This window comes from Schistocerca gregaria, chromosome 3 (genome assembly GCF_023897955.1).
Source record: "Schistocerca gregaria isolate iqSchGreg1 chromosome 3, iqSchGreg1.2, whole genome shotgun sequence".
In the NCBI taxonomy this organism is placed as follows: domain Eukaryota; kingdom Metazoa; phylum Arthropoda; class Insecta; order Orthoptera; family Acrididae; genus Schistocerca; species Schistocerca gregaria.
In genome coordinates this window covers 894,520,935-894,546,212 of record NC_064922.1, presented here as the reverse complement: position 1 = coordinate 894,546,212, position 25,278 = coordinate 894,520,935, and the positions used below count along the sequence as shown (strand labels likewise).

The window sequence follows — 25,278 nt, the reverse complement described above, 5'->3', positions numbered from 1 at the left end:
ACACGAAAAGGCCAGATTGGTTTCCTCAAAGTCTGTGGTGTCACCATTGGCTCCACATTGCTGCTGCCAGTCACATGCCTCCAAATGCTGGCTCTTATGTCCTTCCACACACCAGAGCACTCCAAGGTCACGAGCTGATGTTCATGATTCTTCAGTAAGGAGCACACCCACAACTCACTGAGAGTAACATCGTGGCCACCTCACCACAGTTTCCTTAGTAAGGAGCTCCCACTGCTGAGTTTCCCAGACTCACCCGATTGATGTCCAACACTTCAAAAGCCATGCAGTCTTATCTTCTATTACCCAAAATACAAAAAGATAAACACCATGGCTCTCCCATTGTAGCAGGCTTCAAATCCTCAACTGAACACATTTCAGCTGCAGTAGACAAGCATCTCCAAAGTAAAAAAACAGAGCCTCCTGTCCTAGGTAAGAGATATCATCTCGAATTTATTTCCACCCTTATCCCAAGTAAACCTTCACATCACTAGCTGATTTGATCTCGCTCTACACTAATATGCGACATGTGCATAGTCTTTCAGCCCACAATCAATACCTCTCCCAAAGACAACCCAAAAATCTCTGAAAAACCTCATTTACTGTCACACTAACCAACTTCATCCTCAACCGTAACTAATTCACCTTACATGGCCAATTGAGGCATTCCTCAACATTGAGACTCTGGGTTCCCTGGCCTGGTTAAGATTTTGATATCTTTATTGGCTGGATTCTTACTGGAGAAGAACTATTCAAATTCTCGCTACAGCTTAACGCCTTTTCCTAACTGAATTGCATCTAGCCCTTTCACAAACCCAAATTCATTTTCCTTGATGTTTTCCTCCACCTCACTGAGGCTCATATAAAAACCTCAGCCTAGATAAAACAAACCAATAAGCAATAAAGCCTCATTCCTCCTTGAGGAAGGAACATACTAGTTCTTAAAGTTAATGGTCAAGTTTTTCTAACAGTGGAAAATTCAGGACGGAATGAAACAATATTATCAGACGGAAAGTTGCTATGCACCATATAGCGGAGGAGATGCTGAGTCGCAGGTGGGTACAGAAAAAAAGACTAACAATTATAGCTTTCGGCCATTAAGGTCATCGTCAACAATATATACACATATGCACATGCACACACATTCACGCAAACACAACCCACACAGACGACTGCAGTCTCTGGCAACTGAAACCACTGGCAGTGTGCTTTCAGTTGCCTGAGACTGCAGTCGCGCGCGAGCGAGTGTGTGTGTGTGTGTGTGTGTGTGTGTGTGTGTGTGTGTGTGTGTGTGTGTGTGTGTGTGTGTGTTTGTTTGTGTTTGTTTGTGTTTGTTTTGATGATGAAGGCATTAATGGCCAAAAGCTATAATTGTGTGAGTCTTTCTGTTGTGCCTATCTGCAACTCAGCATCTCCTGTATATGGTGAGTAGCAACTTTTCTTCTCAGAATACTGTTAAGTTTTTCTATTGGATGAACTCAGAATTTTGCCTCCTGGAGATATATACTGACCACCCATTCCATCTCCTTGTAATTTACTGTTTCATCAACTGAATTTCCATTTTTAAATAATTTTCTATACAATACCAAATTTTGATGCTGAGTTTTGACGGAAAACTTCGTGTTCTTACATTACTCACTTAATATGAAAGATGGTCTTGTTGTCTGCTTATCTGGTACTAAATGTATGACGAGCATGCTACGAGGCAGCCCGATCCAATCCCCCCCACCATATTTACAGTATTTGCATTTCAGTTTCCTAAAACGGTGTGATGCAATTTTCAAAATATCTGAAAATATTCCCTTTGAAAATTAGAAGATTTGTGAGCACTGCAAAGGACAAAATATTTGCGAATTTCTAACAAAATCGTCCATAGTCAACCACCGTCCATAGTTAAAAAAGATCTTGCTAATAGCATATTTTTTTAAATTTCATATTTATTAACAAATGGAAATGTTAATAAACAAATACAGAATGATAATTTTCAAAAATAAAAAAAAATAAAAAAAGGTCTTTTCGTTTTTCATTACTATTCACATGAAAATAAGAGTATTCACAATAAATTAAAATCTAGTATAAATATGCAAACCATCAAACAGAAAATCAGATACTTTTTAATTTCTTATTACTGAACAGTAATATTGATGTACATAATTTTTTTTCATTTAACAAAATGACATTAACATGTCTGTTTTACATTTTAATTTATTTTCATATTACCACTACTTCAAAATAAAACAATCTTTTTATTAATAAATAATATTCAATTTTTGTTAGTAAATATGGATTTTTTAAAAAGCTTTGAAAAAGTATGATACTAACAAGTCTCAAACCAGCAACTTCATAATTAAAATCCAATTACAAAATACTCTGAGCTACTGATGAATTTGTTAATGAATTACAACTGTTTTATACTTAACAGCAATCAGAAATCTTTTGATTTCAAAGGCTTTATTTCCAAGATGTTTTGAAAAATGTGTGTTACTGCTTTATGACATTCATTCATGGTTGGCCAATAACCTTCAAATCCTTTAAGTATGAAGAAAATCAAACAGAGCCAATCTGTAAGGCCCTATTGGGAGTACAAACACACTGCAAGACAGCAAAGCAGTGGGAGTAGCTTTATGAATGAATGTTAAGGCTTAACATCCCATTAGCAATGGGACCATTAGATTCAGTACAACTACGTACTGGTGAAGTATGGATATGGAAATTGACCATATCCTTTGCAAATGAACCATCCCAGGAACTGTCTTAAGCTGTTTACGAAAACTGTTGAAAACCTAAAATCTTTATGTGGGGGAGATTATTCTAATCCTCGCTCTCCTGGAAGTACTCTAGTTGCAGACATTACAGGCAAGACATTGTGCACCATGGAAAGTGATGCCACTGCACCACTCTGCTCTGTGGCAGCTTTATCATCTGAGTGATATTTTCATGTTGTATTGTATATAGTGCTATTAATCCACATGGAAGACATTACTGACCAATTAAGTTATGAAATCACACTCTCCTCCAATTATTATTGTCTTCCTAATAGAGAATGGTATTTTTCAGCAAGGCACTGTGCATCATTACACAGTTACTAGTGTCTGTAAATGGCTGGAAGAATGCTATTAAGACTTCTTCATGATTCCCTTCCAACCAGTCTCTCTATGTCTTAACCCAGTTGAATATCTATGGGATAACTTTGATCATTGTGTTCACTAGTCACCTGAGTTGAACATAAAATATTCCCAGATTACCAGAAAGCATCCAGCACGGATCCACACTGGACTGCCATCTCAAGAAATAAACATGAAATTAATTAATTTCAGATCAATGACAGTCACTCATTGGTAACAGTCACAAGACGCATCACAAAAGGGTTATGCAAATTGGTCAAAAATTGATATTCATATGGTTTTGGGGAAAGGAGATGCCATTCTTCATTGGAAAAATACGAAAATAATGTGATTCACCCACAAAAGAGGTAGCCAATGAAATTTTTCATTGACTGATTCTTGATGACCAGCTGTCTGTCTGTGAGCATTGCCATGCAGGATTAATAGAGGAAACACAGATGGTCTTTAGAAGTGCAGAATGTTACATCATGGGTTTGTTTAGTCATGCAGGAGTGTCTGGATAGTGCTCATCCAAGACTAGTGACAGACACTGTTAGAAAAGCAATGTATATCACAGAGAACATTGCTCTTACAATTCCAGGACAGTACTTTTCAAAAACAACAGAGCAAAATATTACTATCTTTCATGCATATTTCTTTTAATGACCATGATGGTAAAATCGGGGCAATATGAGTAAATGCAAAAGCAACGAAGTTGTTGTTCTGGTACTCTGTCTATGAATTGAACAGGAAAAAGGGAAGGTGCGGATAATCATGGCATCAGCCATACACCCATATCAAAGCTTGTGGAATATGCAAATGGATATGTAAATCCTTTTCAATGACAGCTGCAAATGCAGATACTCTGGTTACCAGAAGTGCATATAATGCTTACTTCCTGAAAATGTACTTCACCCACCTGGCAGCCGTGTAGTCTCATTGCGCTGTGGTCGCATGAGGCTGTCGAGCAGAGGAAACCAGACACTGTGTCGGCCAGCCTCATCCAGTGTAGCTGAACCTCTTCTACACAGTTCCACGAGACGTGTGGTCAGCTCTCGCACCGCAGTTTCTTCTTCAACATTATTTACTCCATCTCTTGATGTTGTAATTAACAAATCTATTCTGCTGTTAAGGTGGCCCAGTAACAGCTGCAGCGCTCCTTGGAAGTCTCCAGTCTTCTCCAGCAAATAAGCAGTAGCATCAGTCTGTTCATACTTCCTTGTGATCTATAAATGTAAAAGCAAACCGTTGAAATTAAAGTTGAATTTCTTAAAATCAGAACATTACATGAACACTTTTCCAAAATAAAGCGTTACTACTGCAATTAGCAGCTTTCCACATGCACATACTGAGGTGCAAGTGTTTTGATTTAAGGAACTAAAAAGAAGGTATCTGGGTTTGTGCCACAGTATGGTACAAGTTTTAGATAGCTAGCTAGTTAGTTAGTTATCCTTATTTTTAATTTTTCATCTACCGATTATTATTAATTTAACATTATAATTTTTACCTCCTATCTATGTAGTTCTCAATTCGTTCGAGCAATCAGTCATTCATGATAGGAAACAGTCACTCAAAATGATTCAGAATTTTACTTGTTAGAATGAAATCAGGCGATGATGATTCTTCTTCTCTGCAGGATCGTGCTTTGCGGCAGTCTGCTAATCTGTACAAATAAAATGTCTCGTAATTTTGGGAGCATTGTATAATCAGTCGGGAAACCTCAGATCAAGCGGATATTTGGCTTTGATGAAGTTTAACCTTCCGAAGAAGTAATGGAGCTCTTGGATTATTAAATGCAGGTTCGTATCCAGTGTTTCGAAAGTTCTCTTCTGATTAACAACTACGCAATATATCGATGAATATAATTAATTCTCAGTTGTCAAATACACACCTTCGTTTGAAGGAGCAATATATATATTTCCTTTTTAAACGTACAATTTCGTACCAGTTATCTTCGGTCATAAATCTCAATAATCAGATTACAGTTCTTCAAACCAAAACTCAGGCTAATCGGCACCAAGACAATCCTGGAAGCTTTTTTGTTCTAACAACCACCAGAGAGAGTACTACAAAGAATAATTATGCGCTCATGGCGTAGCTATTGTATGAAACTATTTTGCACATGGATTCTGCGAGTATGAAGATAGAAATTTTGTAAACGTCATTCAAGTGTAGAATTGTATCAGAATAATTCATCGAAAATAAAGAGATATTACAACATTACATTATTACACATTCATAAATTATTCTTTGGAACAGGAAGTCATACATCACATAAGATTTCAGTTTGTGTTTGAAATTAAGTTTATCTACTAGATTCTTCACATCCCTTGATGAGCAATCTAAGATTTTACCCTATTATTTTAGTTCAATACTAAGAACCAGTGATGCATAGTATCAATAATTATATTGCAATCACTCATGCAGAAAGATAAATCAAGGGTTGATTAAAGAATAGTATAGAAACATGTTTGATATGCACAGTTATGCTTCTTTGACACTAAAATACTTCTGCAAAAAGGGTTATGAATATTACTTAATTACTGGAAGGGAAAACACATTTTCTTCCATTATCCCAAAGTTAAATTCCTTGACTTACCCTCTTTCTGCAATGACTGATTCATTTACGAGTGGTACTGTTGCTTCAAACAAACAAGAAGAGGTTCCTAGGTGTGGGGTTCACTCCTTGAAACCATCTATATGATTGTGAAGGTAAGGGTCCTAGCTATCACACCTGGCAACCATTCACCCTGGTGGGACCTCATCTGCTTGTAATTGATGAAAAACACGTAATTTCATGTAATGCTCTGGAGTTTTACAAATACCGCTGTATAGAGTGTGGTGGTGTAGCACAATGGTTAAAATGCATTCCCTATGGGCAGAAGGTTATGGGTTCAAAACTTATCAGGTGCTTTTGGATTTTTAATCTTTAATGGAGTGATTTGGATCATCACTTTTATTTAATTAATTAGTTAAAATGTAATTTTTTTATTTCTAATCCCTAACTTTTTAATTTGCTCTCTGTTTTTCTTCTTTTCTTTCTCTCATCATGTGGAATTTTGTTAATGTGATTTAATTTCTCAATTAGACCATCTTGTATTTTCATCCATGTTATTGTGTTCATTACTCCTGTTCCTCATACTGCAAGAATTTCATTTTAATTATAATCCCTTCTTTCATTTAACTCTTTATCTGCAATATTTTGTCCATAGTGCAAGAACTTACATTTTAAATGTTTGTATGAAGATCACATCCAAAAAACGTACATCTTGTTACAAAAAATACATTTTTGACACCATTTCACTGCCAATACAGACAGATTACATCATCTTTTGTTTTCAGGCACCAGTTGACAGATTGACATTTTCAAATGTTTAAATATTATGACAGGTGTATGAAAATATGAATTCACATACACAGTGATTCAAATGAAACAAGAATGAAATGAAGAAAAATGAGTGTAAATCGTGAAGTTAAAAATGACAATTAAAATGACATGACAAAGGATTAGAAATAAAAAAAGTACATTTAAACCAATTAATTGAATAAAAATGATCACAATCATTTCAAAAAAGACTGAAAAAAAATTCAAAACAATTGAGGATATTTGAATCCACAACTTGCTGCATATGAGAATGAAACAATGGAAAATCAGCGATTACAAACCACACTACATATGAGAATTGTACCATAACTATTATGCTACACCACTAGCATCTTCAAATGTGTTTTTGGAGCTCTAGAACATCACACAAAATTACAATTTTTTTCCCCTCCCCATTGCTTACTTGCAAACAAGATCCCATTGAGGTGAATGGTTGCAACATGTAATACCTGGGACCTTAACACACATCAACACATAGCTATTTTCAAAAAAATCAATCCCATCCCTGAGGACCTCGGTGATCCACCACTCCAGGGCCTTCTAATAGTGTCACGGAATGTACAGGTGGGAAAAGTCACCTGTAATTGAGGCACAACACTGGTCAACAGGACTGCTGACACCTCTGGTTCAGGGACAGCAAATGGCCACCTAATCTGCTGCAATGATGTTTCTGACATCTACCTGCTGTTTCTGACATCTTGTCCTCACTGTCTGGACACACTGTCTGTACCACAAAGCCTGACACAATGACAGCCTCACAGTTACAGGTTAATTCTGCTAGTGAACCATAATATGCTGCTTGCTGCCTGTCTGACGACTTCAACTAAGAGACTGCAGTCTACTGGCTGTGTATGGACTTCATCACACCACACTGCTGCTACCAACAGGTCACAGCCAACTGATAGAAGATGCGGGCTTTTGGGGGATTTCTCTGGTGAATGGCCACCCCAACTGACTGCAAGCTGCCATCTTCTGTTTGCTGGGTGTGCACCTGAGTGCTGCCTCCCATGCTGTATGTGCACTGCCTTCTGGGTGTATCCTGGGTGTGCTAAATGAGCCCCGGGTTTCTACCTCCATGACAATAATCATCTGGAAATGCTTTCAGCACAATTCTAAGTGTGCATGCATCTTTGAGAATGCTGAGGCCTGTCAAATCTACAGAGGCACATCTGCGGGCTGTCTCACTGACCCCAACTACTTCATCCTGTGCTGCCTTGCTGTCAGGCAATGTGCCTGAACTGCCACTGCCATTGCCACTGCCACATGACCTGTCAGAGTGTTGCATCTAGCATTCCTCTCTGACGCCTGAGAGAGCAGCCTGAACCATTTAGTGTGCACTGGAGAAGACAGTATTCATTGCAGAATCCTATTAGTAAAATGTTGTTATAGATACTGCTGTTTCACTGATGCCTCCAGAAGCAAGACTTCAATGCTCACTAGTCCTTGGAGCTCGACCTCCGACATTTGTAACATCACTGCCTCACCTGTCAAAGCTTGATGCCCACTGACCATCCTGATCTGAGGGGTGACCATTACAACTAGTGTCCCAACTGGTGGTCTGAAATGGTCTTCATGACACCCAACATCGACACAACTGGTCATCACATTGACATGACTGCAATCAGCTTTACCCATCTTGCAGTCTGGACTTCAGTGTAAAGGGTGGTGAGTGAAAACTGTTTTGTTACCTCACAGCTGGCCTGTTTCTTTCACTGTACAATTTTGCCCATGGTAGAGTGCAGAGCAGCTCATTTGAATCCGATTTCTATCTGGAAGTAACTCTGGTACAGCACTGAATATCCTGACCTGTCCCAATACAGAAGCAACTGTCGTGAAATATAACTGATACCTGTTAGGCATGCATTTTGTAATCACACTGGGCAAAAGCTGCCATGCACCAAGGCTGTGCCAGCCAGAGGTTTTACCTGCCAATATTGGGGTCATTTGGCACATGAGTTTAATGAATGTAGATGGGCTATGATAAGAATTAAGAATTAGGGTAACTCCTCTTGTATTGTGAACCTATAATTTGAACCTGGTGTTTGCTTCCCTTTTATTGTATACTACTTCAGTTATGCAGCAGTAGAGTAAGCAATATGCCAAAGAAAACACACTCCACTATTATGAGCGATTCTTTTGCCGCTAAGATGGAACAGATTGCTAGGTTACAAGTAGCACTTATGCAGAAAAGTGGGGAATCAGAACATTATAGAAGCCAGGCAGAGGTGCTGCAGGCTGACTATGAATAAATATTTGGACAATGTTAAATTTATGCAGGGTGTACCCTCTGCTCCTATCAATCCTGTGATAGCAAATTTAATAACACTTTTTTCTGGTAATGTATAGGAGGATGTAAATATATTTCTCAGTGATGTTTTAGCTTCAGCCAAGATCGATGGTCGGCCTAATGAAACATGCCTTTGTATGGCCAAGTTGTGGCTGACAGGGAAAGCTAAAGCATTTGTCACCTATCACGGAACCATATGGGATGCCTAAACATTAGAACAGTTGGCTGTGGGGTTACAGCAGAGGTAGCCAAAACAGAACAGTACTCACTTCTTTGGGGAAATATTAAACATATTAATTCAGAAGCACAACGAGTTGGTCAAGTCATTCTAAGATAGGATACGAAGACTTAGTATTCAGGTGCATGAGCTCACACAAAATGAAGAACTGAATACAGTACAGTGTAGTGCTGAGAAGTTGAAAATATGGCACTTGATGTGTTTTGGCACAGTATTCCAGCCGAAATGTCATGTAGGGTTAGACTGGCGAATCCTTTGGATTTTGCCACATTTCTTAGAGTAGCTATGTACTTAAAGGAAATAGATACAGCGACCAAGGCCTTGTGGTGACCATCGTGTGTGGTGCAACGGTAAATTGTGAGTGTGAAGGGCATCTCTGGAAACAGTGTCACCAGCCAAAGTGCTACAAAGATGAGCAAGTGGGTCAGAAAGCACAGAAGTGAGTGGCAGGCTAAGAAACAAGAGAATCAGTCTCAGGAGAAGTGGTCACTGAAAACAAGTGTGAGAGTAAACGCTGTTGAACAACGTTCCCAATAAAATATGATACTGAACAGTTAGAGGCAGAGATGGGACGCTGCTTGTGGGGTTTTGTTGATGGCAAGGAACATAGGTTTTTAACAGATACAGGGGTACATCTATTGGTCACTGCACTGCATCCCTTGGTTAGAAAGAGACTACGAGTTCCTCATTAAAGATCACAGGTGGAGTTGGTAACAATGATTTAGATTCATTGGGACAACAAAGCTCAAGTTCAACCTTGAGGCAAAGACTACTTCTGAGCATACAGAAGCATTGCCACAAGTGGGTCAAGGGTATTTTGTCATTCTTGGGCTTGATTTTCTTACTAAACATCATGCCAAAATCAATATTTCGCAGCACACAATTGAACTCGGTGGAACTTTGTTTTCACTATGTGATACAACTGCAAATGAAGCAATGTTGCAAGGCTAACCAATCATGGAGGTGTACTTAGTATGTGCATGCTGATGATGGATTCTCATAACAAGACACTACTAGGCACAGAAAAATTAGTTTGGGTATCCATAGGTACAGGCTTACCACAGGAAATGTTATGAGTAGTTGAACCATTAAGGAATAATGAGGATTTGGAAACAATGCACTGTTTTGTATGTAGGAGCATAGTACACACAAATAATAATAGAAAGAAACTTCCACATGGGAAAAATATATTAAAAACAAAGATTCCAAGACTTACCAAGCGGGAAAGCACCGGCAGACAGGCACAATAAACAAAACACACAAACACACACACAGAATTACTAGCTTTCGCAACCGATGGTTGCTTCTTCAGGAAAGGGGGAAGGAGAGGATGTGGGTTTTAAGGGAGAGGGAAAGGAGTCATTCCAATCCCGGGAGCGGAAAGACTTCCCTTAGGGGGAAAAAAAGGACAGGTGTACACTCACTCACACACACACACACACACACACACATCCATCCGCACATACACAGACACAAGCAGACATATTTTTCTGCTTGTGTCTGTGTATGTGCGGATGGATATGTGTGTGTGTGTGTGTGTGTGTGCGCGAGTGTACACCTGTCCTTTTTTCCCCCTAAGGGAAGTCTTTCTGCTCCCGGGATTGGAATGACTCCTTACCCTCTCCCTTAAAACCCACATCCTTTCGTCTTTCCCTCTCCTTCCCTCTTTCCTGAAGAAGCAACCATCGGTTGCGAAAGCTAGCAATTCTGTGTGTGTGTTTGTGTGTTTTGTTCATTGTGCCTGTCTGCCGGCGCTTTCCCGCTTGGTAAGTCTTGGAATCTTTGTTTTTAATATTAACCTGGATAGTTTTGGTATGGAAGATGCAAGTCTACCGAAGGGTTTAATGATCACCACATTGGGTATTTTAGAGGAAGATGATATACATAGGTCATATACAAACTCCAACCATAAACATACAGTTAGTGATCCTGCATTTGAAGTAACCTGAGTCATTGGCAAGGCAGTGATCACCTAGTTATGGAAACACTATTGTTAAAATTTAGGGATTTTCTTATTGCACAGTGTCTATTGCCCACGATTCCTATCACCTAACACTGCATACCAAAAGGGAGTAATTCTCCAATGTATAAGACACTATATTGTGTACTGAAGCATTTACAATTGCTTAAGGAAGGATTTATCGGCAAGCAACTGGCAGAAGGTATTATAGAAACCAGTGATTTTCCATGGGGAGTGAAACAGGCAATGAATGTCACCAAAAATATCAATTTTGTGTGACTACATATATCTGAGTGCATGAATTACCACAATGCCTCTGCCAACACCAAATATCACAGAAACACTTGGCAATTTGGATGGTTGCAAATACTTTTTTAAAATGGATTTGCATTATGGGTTGTACCAGAAGCTAGACCTAAAACTTTCAATGTCGCAGATACCATTAGGGCTTAAAAATATACCAGACACATTTCAAAGATTGCTAAATGGAGTTCTGTGTAGCCTGAAACCTAGGAAGTGCATGATGTATCTTGATATTATAGGTTTTTTTTCCCCGGAATATATGAATGAAAATGTGAAATAGATGGAGGCAGTTACAACATCCTAAGAGCAGCACGTCTTATGCTAAGTATCGGCAAATGTAATTCTGCACGGAACCCAGGTCAAGTATTAGGACCATGTCATTAGTGAAGAGGGTGTTCAACTGATCCCCATGTAGTATCAGCAGTTTCTGAAATTGCGACTCCACTCACACAAAACAGTTATGATCTTATCTTGGACTTTTTAATTATCAACAAAAATTTATTAAAGACTACGCACCAACTGCTCAACCATTAAATCATTGGTTAAGAAAAGGGATTAAATTTGAGCGGTCAACAGATTACAAGTGTGCCTTTCAGGAATTAAAGGAAGCACTAATCAAAGACCCAGTACCTGGCATTTCTAGATTTAGATAAGGAATTAATCCTTTCTTGCTACACTACCAATTTGTTGTGTTCCAAGTCAGGAGCATCCTTTGGCATACACTTCTCGACAGTTAAACACAGAGAAGGAAAAGTTTAGTGGTGATCTATGGAATCACATACTTTAGATTTTACCTATATGGGCAGAAATTCAAAGTATTACAGGATCATGTTTTCTTAAAGTGGCTAATGGTATTGAAGGATACCTCTGCCATATTATCCAGGTGGGCCCTTATGTTGATGCAGTTCAATCACACATTTATTCACAAACTTGGGAGAAAACATATAAACATACACACTTGGAACTGCAAGGTTGCAAACACCTGGTAAAAGTGTGAATGGCTGTCAGAGCGAACAGGCAGCTGACATGAACTATCAGGAATTATGTCGCAGCCATGGTTCACACGAAGGTTTACTTTGTGGCACTGCAAAATGCTGACTCTGCATAGTGGTTCAATTTCGCTGAGGAAACAAGTGTTACAGCAGGCAATTCGGAGGGGGGGTGGGGGGTGAAGAATGATTGATAGGTTAGTAGCTAACAACCTTTTGTTTTTCTACAAGGAAACATGATGTGGATCAATACGTGAAGAAATGCATACAATGCACACACTGGGAGCTCATCCACGAAAAGATTCATCTTCGTAGGTTGCCAGAGACATCCAGATCCTCTGAAATGATGGGGCTCTATATTCTGCATCCAGTCAACAGAACTCTTGCTGGTAATACATATACACATACATATAACCATTGACTATTTTACGAGCTTCACATCTATCACTCTAATTCTCGATTAGCAACCAGCTACAGCATTAGTGAATAAGTGGCTTCTTAAATTTGGTGTGTCGGGAAGCTCCCTAGATGATCAGGGTATTAACTTCTTATCTGATATGATGAAACACTTCTGCCCCGTGCTTCATATTCACAAGTTACAGATGAGCCCATTTCATCTGCAAGCATAAAGATGCACAAAATGTGTTCACCAAACAATACAGAAGGCAGTGATTCAGTATGTCAACAGCCCATAAGGAACTGGGGCACATTCCTTAGTTACGCCATCAGGATGTATAATTCTGAAGTCCATTCCTGTAATGATCTTTCACCCTATGAGATGCTCTATGGAGGAAATTTGCAAAAGAATATGTGAAGTTGGCAAAGAGCTTGGCGTGCCAATATAAATGAACTGGAAAGGCAAGGACATATAGGACATCAATCAAGTCAGCTTCCACACTTCAGATATGGCCAATGGAGGTTGATTATTAATGCATACACACCAAAAGGGAAAACTAAGAAACTTTTAATGAAATATAATGGTTGTATCAGGTCACATACATGACCACCCCAGTCAGTGTTAAAATCAAGTTACATACCAAAACTTCTGTTGTATATATGAGATGTGACTATAAAATACTGGGACTGATGCTGCCACAGAAAAAATATGCATTTGCCAAATATTAACGACCAATAGCCATCAAGTGTGAAGCTTTCTCAGTTGAATGCAACACCTCTGGTGTCTGTAGACAAATCAGTGTGGTTTGGCTTCCATTTGTGTAAGAGCTTGTAGTGTAGCAAGGGTGGTTTATGAGAATGATCTAGGTTCCACTGACAATGCTCACGATGGTGAAAGAAGGCTGTCTCTGTTATAAACATTTTATGTGGTGGGAACAATTCACTGTGCACACCCCGATCTGTGGTATGTCCATATGGTGCATATGCAGTGACACAACATAGCAGGGGCAAGGTTAGGCATGGTGAGCACAGAAGCACTTGCTGGATGTGGGTGTTTATGTCTTTGTGATGCCCCCTTGAAGGATATACTACAATGCAAACATTCAAGACAAATGGAGATTGTAAATCTTAGACCTTAAGTCAAGTTCAGTGTAGATGGGTGTACTGATGGATGTGGCCAAGTTCATGATTTAATGATATTTGGATCTGTCTTCACAACAGATGTAGATAGATTGAATAATACAGAAAATTATCACTGAAGATGTGTCGTAGTTGGAAGTAGCGAGACACACTTACAGCATCACTCTATCTGGATATGAAGTCAAGAAGAATAAGTTTGCACATGGCCATGGTACAGAGTAGATGGACCACAAGAACAAAAATAAAGGTGACAGTATTGGAAGAAGAACAATCAAAGGTGATTCGCCTGCATCACACTCGCAGTGTTCCCTACTCATGGTATTACAGCCAAGTTGTCGCTAACACATGGGAGGAAATGCAGCAAGATGTAAAAATTATGAATGTAACAATAGAGCAATGAATTGTCGTGAAGTTCCACATGTAACTTTGAAAAACTGCTACTGAAACTTATCTTTTACTAAAAGAAGTGTATGGCAAAGACTGTATCACATACATGAGTTCTTGATGGTTCAAGTGTTTCAAAGACGGCCGAGAAGACTTTTGAAGATGAATCATGCACAGGACTCCTTTCATCAAATTTGATGAAAATATCAATAAAGCAGGTAATCTGATTAGAGTTGATTGTTGGTTGAACAGCTGATCAATTATTAAAAGGAATGCATAAGACATTACTTTACATAACCAATTTAACACAAGAATGTGTGTGAAATTGGTGCTGAAAATTCTTGAACGAAAAGAAACTCATGAAAATATTGTACTGACACTTATGATCCTAATTCCTTGGAAAGAGTGATAACATGTGACGAGTCTTTCTTTTCCACATATGATTCAGAATCTAAGTGCCAGTCCACGCACTGGAAGGGCCCAACTTCACTGAGAGCGAAAGAAACTTGACTGAGCAAATCAAGAATCAAAATGATAATGATTATTATTAACATTGAATTGTGTATTTTCATTGGGATCCTGAAGGTTAAATATTACTTCCTTGAGGTTCTTTCTCAACTCTGTGGAAAAAAGACCCAAATTATGGAAGAAAAGGTCATGGGTTCTGCATTCAGAGAATGCAACTGGTTCACACCACATTGTCTGTGCCAAGGTTTCTAGCAAAGTACAGCATCCCAGTGTTAGACCACCCACCTTCTTCACTTGACCTCGAACCATTCGACTTATCTATTTTCCAAAGTCAAATCTGCTTGAAAAGGAACAAAATTTTAGTCTGTTGAAAGCATGAAAGAAAAAGTGGCATTTGCTGTCAGGGAGCTCATTGAGGAAGACTTCCAGCACTGTTTCCATCAACGTAAAATTCACACAGAGTGTTGTACGGATAGAGGATGGGTGTATATTGACGGTGACAATAACTAAATTCATATGTTTTTGAAATAAAATGTTTCACAGCAACAGAACTTAGCTACACCTTGTATTAGTAGTGTAAAGTCAATCAATAGTGTGATAGATACTTTATCACAAATTCCAGTAACAGTACAAAAAAAAAAAAAAAAAAAAAAAAGTTAAGACACCAGACACAGGACACCATATCAACTTAGGCTAGATGGTAGTTTGAGGCGTTCTGATGAACATTCGCCAGTCGATATGCAGCAAAGGAAGTCAGATGGTGTTCAGAATAGAGACACAGCGACCATCAAAATATTGTGAATTGTCAATATATTCACAATAAAGATCCTGAATTTACTGCCCTCCAGGAAAGTTCTTGCGCTCACATTATTCTGGGCTGAGAGCTGGCTGAAACCAGAGTTGGAAAGCTCTGAACTATTTAGCAAGTCAGGGAACATATATCAGGAAGACAGATTAGAGACTATAGGAGGAAGGGGACTATTCACTGCAGTTGACAAAAATATGGTCTCTATCGAGGTTGAAGTTGAATGTGACAGTGAAGTTAATCTGGTCATGTATAACGAGTATAGGTGAAACTGAGTTAATTGTTGGTTGTTTTTACTGGCTACCCAATTCCACTGTGATAGTTGTAGAGTCATTCAAAGAAAGTCTATGGCCAGTATTGCGTAAATACCCAGATCATGCAGCACTTAGTCTGATCCACAACGATGGCGGTTCACCCATGCCGAGGCACAGACATGGATGGCATTGTTGACAATTCCAAGCAACAGTTGGCAACAGTTATGGTAAGTGCATGCGCATGCTTTCCACCTGAAGGGATATCCTGCTTATGCAGAATTTCTCTCTTACTACCACCATCAGGGATAACAACTTGCAACAAATGAATTATAAATTTACTAAACAACTCACTACAATCACGTTTAAAGCTCACATTAGCTACGACATTCACAGCAGAGCACTCAGAACACTACTGAATGCTCACTGGCTATTGGAGTATGTGGACATAGATGTACAGAACCAGCCTAAACTTAATCGCCGTGTTAGTGACTCCAACTATAGTTGGAGGCAACTATAATCTATCAAGTATAGATTGGGATGTCTATGGATTCAGTTTGGAGTGTACAGACATACAGTCCTTAGAAATACTTTTGAACACATTTTCTAAGTACTGTCTTGAGCAGCTAGTTCAGCAGCCCACACACATTGGAAATATCTTAGACCGTGTAGCTACAAACAGGCCAGATCTAATCAACAATGTCAGTATAGAAACGGATTTTAGCAATGATGATGTCCTTATAGTAAATAAAATAGAAAGAAACTTCCACATGGGAAAAATATATTAAAAACAAAGATTCCAAGACTTACCAAGCGGGAAAGCGCCGGTAGACAGGCACAATAAAATAACACACAAACACACACACAAAATTTCTAGCTTTCGCAACCAACGGTTGCTTCTTCAGGAAAGAGGGAAGGAGAGGGAAAGATGAAAGGATGTGGGTTTTAAGGGAGAGGGTAAGGAGTCATTCCAATCCTGGGAGCGGAAAGACTTACCTTAGGGGGAAAAAAGGATAGGTATATATGCGCGCGCGCGCATCCACACACACACACACACACACACACACACACACACACACACACACCGACACACATCCATCCATACATATACAGACATAAGCAGACATATTTACAGGCAAAGAGTTTGGGCAGAGATGTCAGTCGAGGCGGAAGTGCAGAGGCAAAGATGATGTTGAATGACAGGTGAGGTATGAGTGGCGGCAACTTGAAATTAGCGGAGATTGAGGCCTGGTGGATAACGAGAAGAGAGGATATATTGAAGGGCAAGTTCCCATCTCCGGAGTTCGGATAGGTTGGTGTTTGTGGGAAGTATCCAGATAACCCGGACAGTGTAACACTGTGCCAAGATGTGCTGTCCGTGCACCTAGGCATGTTTAGCCACAGGGTGATCCTCATTGCCAACAAACACTGTCTGCCTGTGTCCATTCATGCGCTTTCTATGTGGGAATGACCAGCAACACCGTCTGGGTTATCTGGATACTTCCCACCAACACCAACCTATCCGAACTCTGGAGATGGGAACTTGCCCTTCAATATATCCTCTCTTCTAGTTATCCACCAGGCCTCAATCTCCGCTAATTTCAAGTTGCCACCACTCATACTTCACCTGTCATTCAACATCATCTTTGCCTTTGCACTTCCGCCTCGACTGACATCTCTGCCCAAACTCTTTGCCTGTAAATATGTCTGCTTGTGTCTGTATATGTATGGATGGATATATATATGTGTGTGTGTGTGTGTGTGTGTGTGTGTGGATGCGCGCGCGCGCATATATACCTATCCTTTTTTCCCCCTAAGGTAAGTCTTTCCGCTCCCAGGATTGGAATGACTCCTTACCCTCTCCCATAAAACCCACATCCTTTCGTCTTTCCCTCTCCTTCCCTCTTTCCTGAAGAAGCAACCGCTGGTTGTGAAAGCTAGAAATTGTGTGTGTGTGTTTGTGTGTTATTTTATTATGAATGTCTATCGGCACTTTCCCACTTGGTAAGTCTTGGAATCTTTGTTTTTAATATGTCCTTATAGTAACTATGATTACAAAAGTTAATAAATCAGTCAAGATTGGTGAATTGACATCAATTAGGTCCAGTAAGATGGATATAGAGGAATTATGGACAAAGCTTAACCAGACTATAAATCCTGGTCTGGAGAGTTGTTTGCTTAGTAAGTGGATAAGGGATGAAAAGATCCACCGTGGTTTAAAAACAAAATTCATAAGATTCGGAGAAGATTCATGCATTTGTCAAAATGATCTCCGTGTGAAGCATACTACAACTACCACTATCATATCTGAACAAAAGATCTGGCGGAGAACCTGAGAAAGTTTTGGTACTAAATAAAATTGCTAAGCGGATCTAAGTCTTCCCTGCAGTTCCTTGTTGACCAGTCTGGTGTGGTAATTGAAGATATCAAAACCAAAGCTGAAGTTTTAAATTTCACATTCAAGAAATTGTTCACACAGGAGAATTTTGCAAACATATCATTTGACCATCAGACAGACTTTCAAATGGACGGCATAGTAATAAGCATCCCTGGTGTAGAGAAACAACTGAAAGATTTGAAAGCAAATAAATCACCAGGTCTGGATGGAATCCCAATTTGGTTTTACAAAGAGCACTCTACAACAGTGGCCCCTTACCTAGGCTGCATTTATTGTGAACCTCTCACCCAGCACGAAGTCCCAAGTGGCTGGAAAGAAGCGCAGCAGCTCCAGTATATAATAAGGATAAAAGAATGGGCCCCCAAAATTACTGACTAAGAACCCTAACTTCAATTTTCTGCAGAATCCTTGATCATATCCTCAGTTTGCATAAACTGAACTTTCTTGAGACTAAGAAGCTTATGCCCACAAATCAGCATGGTTTTAAAAAGCATCACTCACGTGAAACTCAACTTTCCCTTTTTTCAGATGATATACTGTGAACTATGGACGAAGGGCAACAGAAAGATTCCATATTTCTATATTTTTGGAAAGCATTTGACATGGTGCCCAAGTGCAGGATGTTAATGAAGGTACGAGCAAATGGAATAAGTTCACAGACATGCGAATGGCTCGAAGACGTCTTACGTAATAGAACCTAGTATGTCATCGAGTATCATCATGAGTGCCCCAGGGAAGTGCGACAAGACTACTGCTGTTATCTGATGAAGCTTTGGTGTAAGGTAAGGTGTTGAAGTTGAATGACTGTAGGAAGATGCAAGACGACTTAGACAAAATTTCCAGTTGGTGCAATGAATCACGGCTGTCTCTAAATGTAGAAAAATGTAAGTTAATGCAACTGAGTAGGAAAAATAAAATTGTAATGTTCGGATGCAGTATTAGTATTGTCCTGCTTGACACAGTCACAGTGTTTAAATATCTGTGCGTAATGTTGCAAAGCAATATGTTATGGGACGAGCATGTGATGAAAGTGGTTGGGAAGGTGAATGGTCGACTGTGTTTTATTGAGAGAGTTTTAGGGAAATATGGTTCATCTGTAAAGGAGACCACTTATAGGATGCTAGAGCACTCTGTTCTTCAGGTGTTTGGGAACCACACCAGGTTAGATTAAAGGAAGACTTCGAAACAATTCAGAGGCGGGGTGCTAGATTTGAATGATGTGATGTGATGAATGGCAGATAGCTCTGAATGTGGAAAAAGGTAAATTATGTGGATGAGAAGGAAGGAAAAACCTGTAATGTTCAGATACAGTATTACTAGTGTCCTGCTTGACACAGTCAAGTAGTTTAAATGTCTGGGTATAACACTGAAAAGATATATGAAATGAAAAGAGCATGTAAGAACTTTGGTAGGGAAGGTGAATGGTCGACTTGGGTTTATTGGGAGAATTTTAGAAAAAAGGGTGGTTCACCTATAAAGGAAACAGCATATAGGATGCTGGTGCGAGCTACTCTTGAGTAATGAGTTTGTGATCTTCACCAGGTCGGATTGAAGGAAGACATCGAAGCCATTCAGAGACCAACTGCTATATTAGTTACTGGTAGGTTTGAACAACACGTAAGTATTATGGAGATGCTTTGAGTACTCAAATGGGGATCTCTGGAGCAAAGGCGACATTCTTTTTGAGAAACACTATTGAGAAAATTTAGAGAACCACCTTTTAAAACTGACTGCCAGACGATTCTACTGCCTCCAACATATATTGCGCTTAAGGACCAAGAAGATAAGATACGAGAAAAGATAAGATACGAGAAAAGATAAGATACGAGAAAAGATAAGATACGAGAAAAGATAAGATACGAGAAAAGATAAGATACGAGAAATTAGGGCTCATACAAAAGCATATATAGTCATTTCTCCCTTGCTCTAGTTGCGAGTGGAACAAGAAAGAAAATGACTAGTAGCGGTACTCACTGTATGATAGCTTGCAGAGTACCTATGTAGATGTACATCGAGGACTAGTTTACAGTATACTTTTGCACTTCTTCTTCTTCTTCTTCTTCTTCTCCTTCTCCTTCTCCGTTTTGTAGTATTACACCTGTATTGTATGTTAGCAGTTTATAAGCTATTAATGTCAGTAATTTGTTATTTTTGTTATATGGACACACATTTTGAAGAAGGAAGGGGTATTGACGAGCATTCCTTTCCAGTAAGCAATGTAACAGCGAGGACAATCCAAAGAATAATTGTACTCATGATGTGACTACATGTTATTGAAGAGGTGGGAGTTGCAATTGTGAACCAACAACTGAATTCAGGAGTGTTGTTTTCCAAACAACCACATGCATTGCTTACTATTTATCACTGGATGCTAGGACTAACTTTCAAGGTATGGAAAGTTAGAAGTGAGATTTGCAGTTACAAGAGATATTCAGGAACTGTTACTGTTAATCCAACTACGATGGTACAAATGGATACAATTCACACGAGGTACAACTGTTCAGAGGTGAGCCTGACTAGCTAATAACTTGATGTTTTGTGTGAGATAAAATTAAGTATAGGATACATAAAACTAATAAAGACAAGAGACAAGCAAGAAAGTACACATTTCTTAAATCCTTAGCTCCTAGCATTTTTTCTATCTAATCTTGATACAGATTTACATGGCGTGCTTTCATTTCTGCGAAAGAATCTATTACCTCATCGAAGTTCATCAAATGTTTTGCTACATGAAAAATCAAAATGTTATGTAATACTGAAAAACCTGTTAATATAAATAATTCCCAAGACTGTCGTGGTTTCTTGATCTGATTACGTCTATTTTGTCACTGTTTGCTGGATAAAACAAAATACGCCTTTCTAATATTGGAGCAATTTTGTAACTCACACCGAATAAATGAGACTGTTTTGGCACAAATGGTCATTTTTATATCACGACAGAATATAATTCACGAAGTACCAATATCAAAAGCCTATTATGCCTACTACAAGCAAACAGCTTTATGTTAGGAATTAATTTAACATTTCATTCATACAAACCAGTTTCTCAAGTATGAGATCCAAAAGTAGGCTAGTATCAAAATGTTTATATAAATTTGAAATTGTTTTATTATTCCATAATTTGTGTGATGTCCCTGTTTCTTCTCCTTCCTCCTTCTAACAATCACTAATTCTGTAGCTATTCCTGGCATTGTCAAAATTTGTTTGCCAGTTAAATTCACTAACCCTGCCGAAATCACAGGTTTAGTTATCCCGTGATTATTCTCCCAATAGGCGTTATTACATGTTCGTACAATATGTTTTCCGCGTTATTTCCAGAACAGAACTTAAGTGGCTGCTAGCCGGGGACTGTACTACTGGTCCTTACTAGTGTAGCGATCTGGCCAAAAAAATTCTTTCAAAATTTCATTTTCTTGGGTACACTGAGAAGATAATACTTAATCTTTCTCACCTGTTAGTCATTTATTTCCATTCTGGTATCTTAATCTATGGATTTCACTAGTAATCATAACAATGCTGATCATTGTCACTAATGTAACTTTATGTTTCTTTGCAGAATAAAATAAAAAAAAATAAAAAAATAAAAAAAAAGGGAACCTTACTGTGAATGCAATAAACTGATGCACCAGAGACTACTACACAAAATTCAGAAAAACTGTGAAAACGCACAGTCTTGATCAGTTGAATGATGCTCTAACTGCCCACACCTCGAAGTGTTAAAATTTCTACACAACAACCACTTTCTTCCTAAAAGAAGAGTTGCCCCAAAATACGATCATATAAGACATTAATGAATGAAAAGTCAGCTTTTAGAAATTTTATCTCTGAAGGCTGTTATTTATAATGTAAAAGTTATAGAGCATTGACATTTAATAAGATCAATAAATCTGATTGCTAGTTCAGGTTCTCACCAACATAACACCTGAAAGTTCCTCGTACATACATTATTGCTAATGGTCGGGTCAGGCCTTAGGCAGTACTAAATAGCATGTATTATTTATGTTTTCAAGTTGAACAAATATCAATTCCTGTGATTATTCCCCATTCTGTGTATGTTGCTTAAGTGTGCACATTTCCTGGATTTCTTAATGTGCATTACTGCTTTGTTTTAATGAAATACGATGAGAAATAGTTTACAGCAAGATCTCTGATGCCATACTACTTGAATTTCTCTGAGAGAGAATTTGTGATCTGCACAACCAAAGGCTTTTCACAAGAGACACAAACTACCATCTGGCAATATTGAAAGTTTTGTATAATCTGATCTATGAACTGAAAAAGTCACATTCTGTGGAGAGGTCCTTTTGTAATCCAAACTGATATTAAGAATCTTATTTTGGGATAGGTGTGTTTTGTTTGTTCATAGAATAATCTTTTCCAGTTTGTCATATATTATCACCAATTTATGCAATTTGCAAGCCCTATTATCTCAAATAACAATCACATTTGCTTCCAAATCCACATACACAAAGACACACAAAATCCATGGTCATTTGAATGCTTTAAAAATATTGATTACCTTCAATGTATTATCAAGACGATACCCATCGAAGCTAGTAATAAAGGAGTAAACCTTTGCTGGATTGTACTGGCACATTAACTGAATGTATTGCTCAACTAATTGTGGCTCAAGGGTCAGGTCGTCCTTCAGATGACTTAAGTTTGCATGTGAATCCCTGAAAATAAAAGTCATCCGATTTGTATTGATCAAGTAACTATTCCAATATTTCAGATCAGGCTTTTCCTGACAATGCATCAGTGACTATGATAGAACATATCTAATATGCAATTTACAGAAAATACCTATTGCTTTACCAGAAAAAATATAAGCTGGAGAGTTACCTGAAATCAAACAAACCATGGAGGAACTGATATAAGACCTCTGGTTCAAGGTCAAGTTTTCTTAATATCTTTGGAACTGTCTGAGGTAAATGCAAGACTATAATTTGAGCAGTCTTTACAGCATCAATATCCAACAGTTCCTGCCGAACAGAAAACAATGCCATCATCATCATTATCATCATCATCATCAGTAATAATTACATAGGAGATACAGAACTTAAGGACTAAATGTGACTGAAAACTAAGCTGGTAGAATAACAATAATCTAACAAGAGTTATTGTTAATATTATAAAGATGTAGAATGAATGGCCGATACTTGCCTTCAGAAGATGCGACTCTAAGAACTGCAAATAGAAACACATTAAATAAAACATAAGAATCCTAGCTTTTTGAACTACACAACTTAAGGAAAAAAAAGGGTTTGGTTGGGGCAAATATAAATGGGGCACAGACACACAGACAGGAACCCATCTGTTGTGAGAATGAAGAGGTAAAGATGGAGAAAAAGGAACCAGAGAGACAGTAGATAAGCAAGCACTGTACTGGCTTCAGTTTAGGATCACAGTCGGCACAGAGTTAGAAGTGAGGATGAATTATAAGAGGAACAGATAATGGAATAGAAGGGGAGTGAGTGAGTGAGTGCAGATAGGCATCACACTGACAGTGGGGTGGAAACTCATGTTGTATGATGTGACTATAGATCAGCCAAGTGTGACCTATGTTAAGGTGACAAAGAACACTAGATTATCTGCAAGAAGCATGAAGGGAAGACTGCCATATGGTTGCTGTCCCTTTTATTGCTAGCATTTGTTAGGAGAAACCAAGGCACACCAATCCATGTTCCAAGCCCTCAACAACTGATGGCATAGAGCCGACCAAAAGTTTGGTTCCAGTATACACATCTAAAAAGTCAGCAACCTGGTAGCCAACTTGGCAAACTGGTCAGCACCTTCATTCCCTGGGATCCAACATGACCTGGGGTTCACACAAAGATGACTGAATATTCAGCTTGAAGGAGGTCAGAAAGGAGATCCAGTATAGTCACGGCCAATGGATGTCAAGAGTAGCACTGGTTGATAGCCTGAAGACCACTCAGGGAGTTATGGACATTAAGAATGTCTCACCGGTGTGATAATGAAAGTGACTCAGGGCTCAAGTGGTGGCCACCAATTCTGCAGTAAATACAATGCATCCATTTTGCAGGGAGCATAGTTCACTGCATCTTGCGTATGTGTAGGTAAAATGGGTTTATCTGTCAATTACAGAGCTGTCAGTGTACACCACTGTGAATCCGGAAATGGATCAATAAAGGCCAGGAACAGGAAGCCAAAACTCCTAGGGTCAACAGAATCTTTCAATCCACAGGATAGGTCAAGACAGATCGAAGGACGGGTTACACACCATGAGGGTGTACATGACTGCTCCCAGACGAGATGTGAGAAAGGGGGAAGATTGAGTTCAGAGCAGATTGTGTATACAAACTGTGACAGTGATTAGTCCTGAGCCTATGTTGTGTGAGTTTGATCCCACTACCAGGATAAAGCATGCAATAGTTCAGAAGCACAGGGGAGCAGCAAATGTGCATCATGTAGTTGAGCAGCAGTTGGTGCCTATGAGTCTCCGCAAATAGCCTGTTCACATGGCTAGCCTGAAAGGCACCTGTTACAAGTCAGACCCTACAATGGTGTATCGGGTCAGCATCCACAATACTGAAGGTGATGATTAGCAATATACCACACTCCCCTAATCAAGACAGGACAGGATCAGAGATTTGTAACGCCACAAAAGTGTAGAGCAGTCAGCACCTCAGCTGATGTTACTAAGGCAGTGAAGAGTATTAAGCTGTGGCCAGCATGTTTGCCTAAGATGGGGAAGCATTAAAGACCAGTCTGACTGAAAACTGGAAACCAGGGATAGACGTCCACACATTGGATTTCGTATGGCACCCTGCACTCAGCAACACCCACAGAGCAGGAGCAATAGTACGTTCAAAAAAACCTAAGGATGACTCCATAGGCCTCACAGCTGCAACTAGACCACTGATAGCCACCAGAAAAAGGGGAACACTCAGTGAAGAGCCCTGCAGGATCCCATTATTTTGTACATGGGGGGGGGGGGGGGGGGGTTCTGTAGGAATTACCAACTTGAATCCAGAACACACAGAGTAACAAGAAGTTCCCAACAAAAGTTATGAGTGGGCCTCTGAGACCCCACCAACAGAGTAATGAAGATAGTGATGATACCATATGGTGTTTTAAGCATTTTGCAAGTCGAAGAAGACAATGATAAGGGAAAAAGTTAACTGAATGGCAGACTACAGGCAGACCAAA

General features: G+C 39.1%; 1 protein-coding gene across 2 annotated transcripts in view; it reads right to left on the bottom strand.

Moving 5' to 3' along the window:
* LOC126355142 (vacuolar protein sorting-associated protein 8 homolog) overlaps nt 1–25,278 on the bottom strand; it is a 204,863-nt gene that overhangs the window by 22,423 nt on the left and 157,162 nt on the right. For both annotated transcript variants that reach the window (XM_050005329.1, XM_050005330.1), the window contains exons 17-19: nt 22,948–23,087; nt 22,625–22,781; nt 4,021–4,327 (exon numbers count right to left, since the gene is read on the bottom strand). In XM_050005329.1, the coding sequence (XP_049861286.1) occupies nt 4,021–4,327; nt 22,625–22,781; nt 22,948–23,087 (604 nt within the window). The remainder of the gene's footprint in view (nt 1–4,020; nt 4,328–22,624; nt 22,782–22,947; nt 23,088–25,278) is intronic.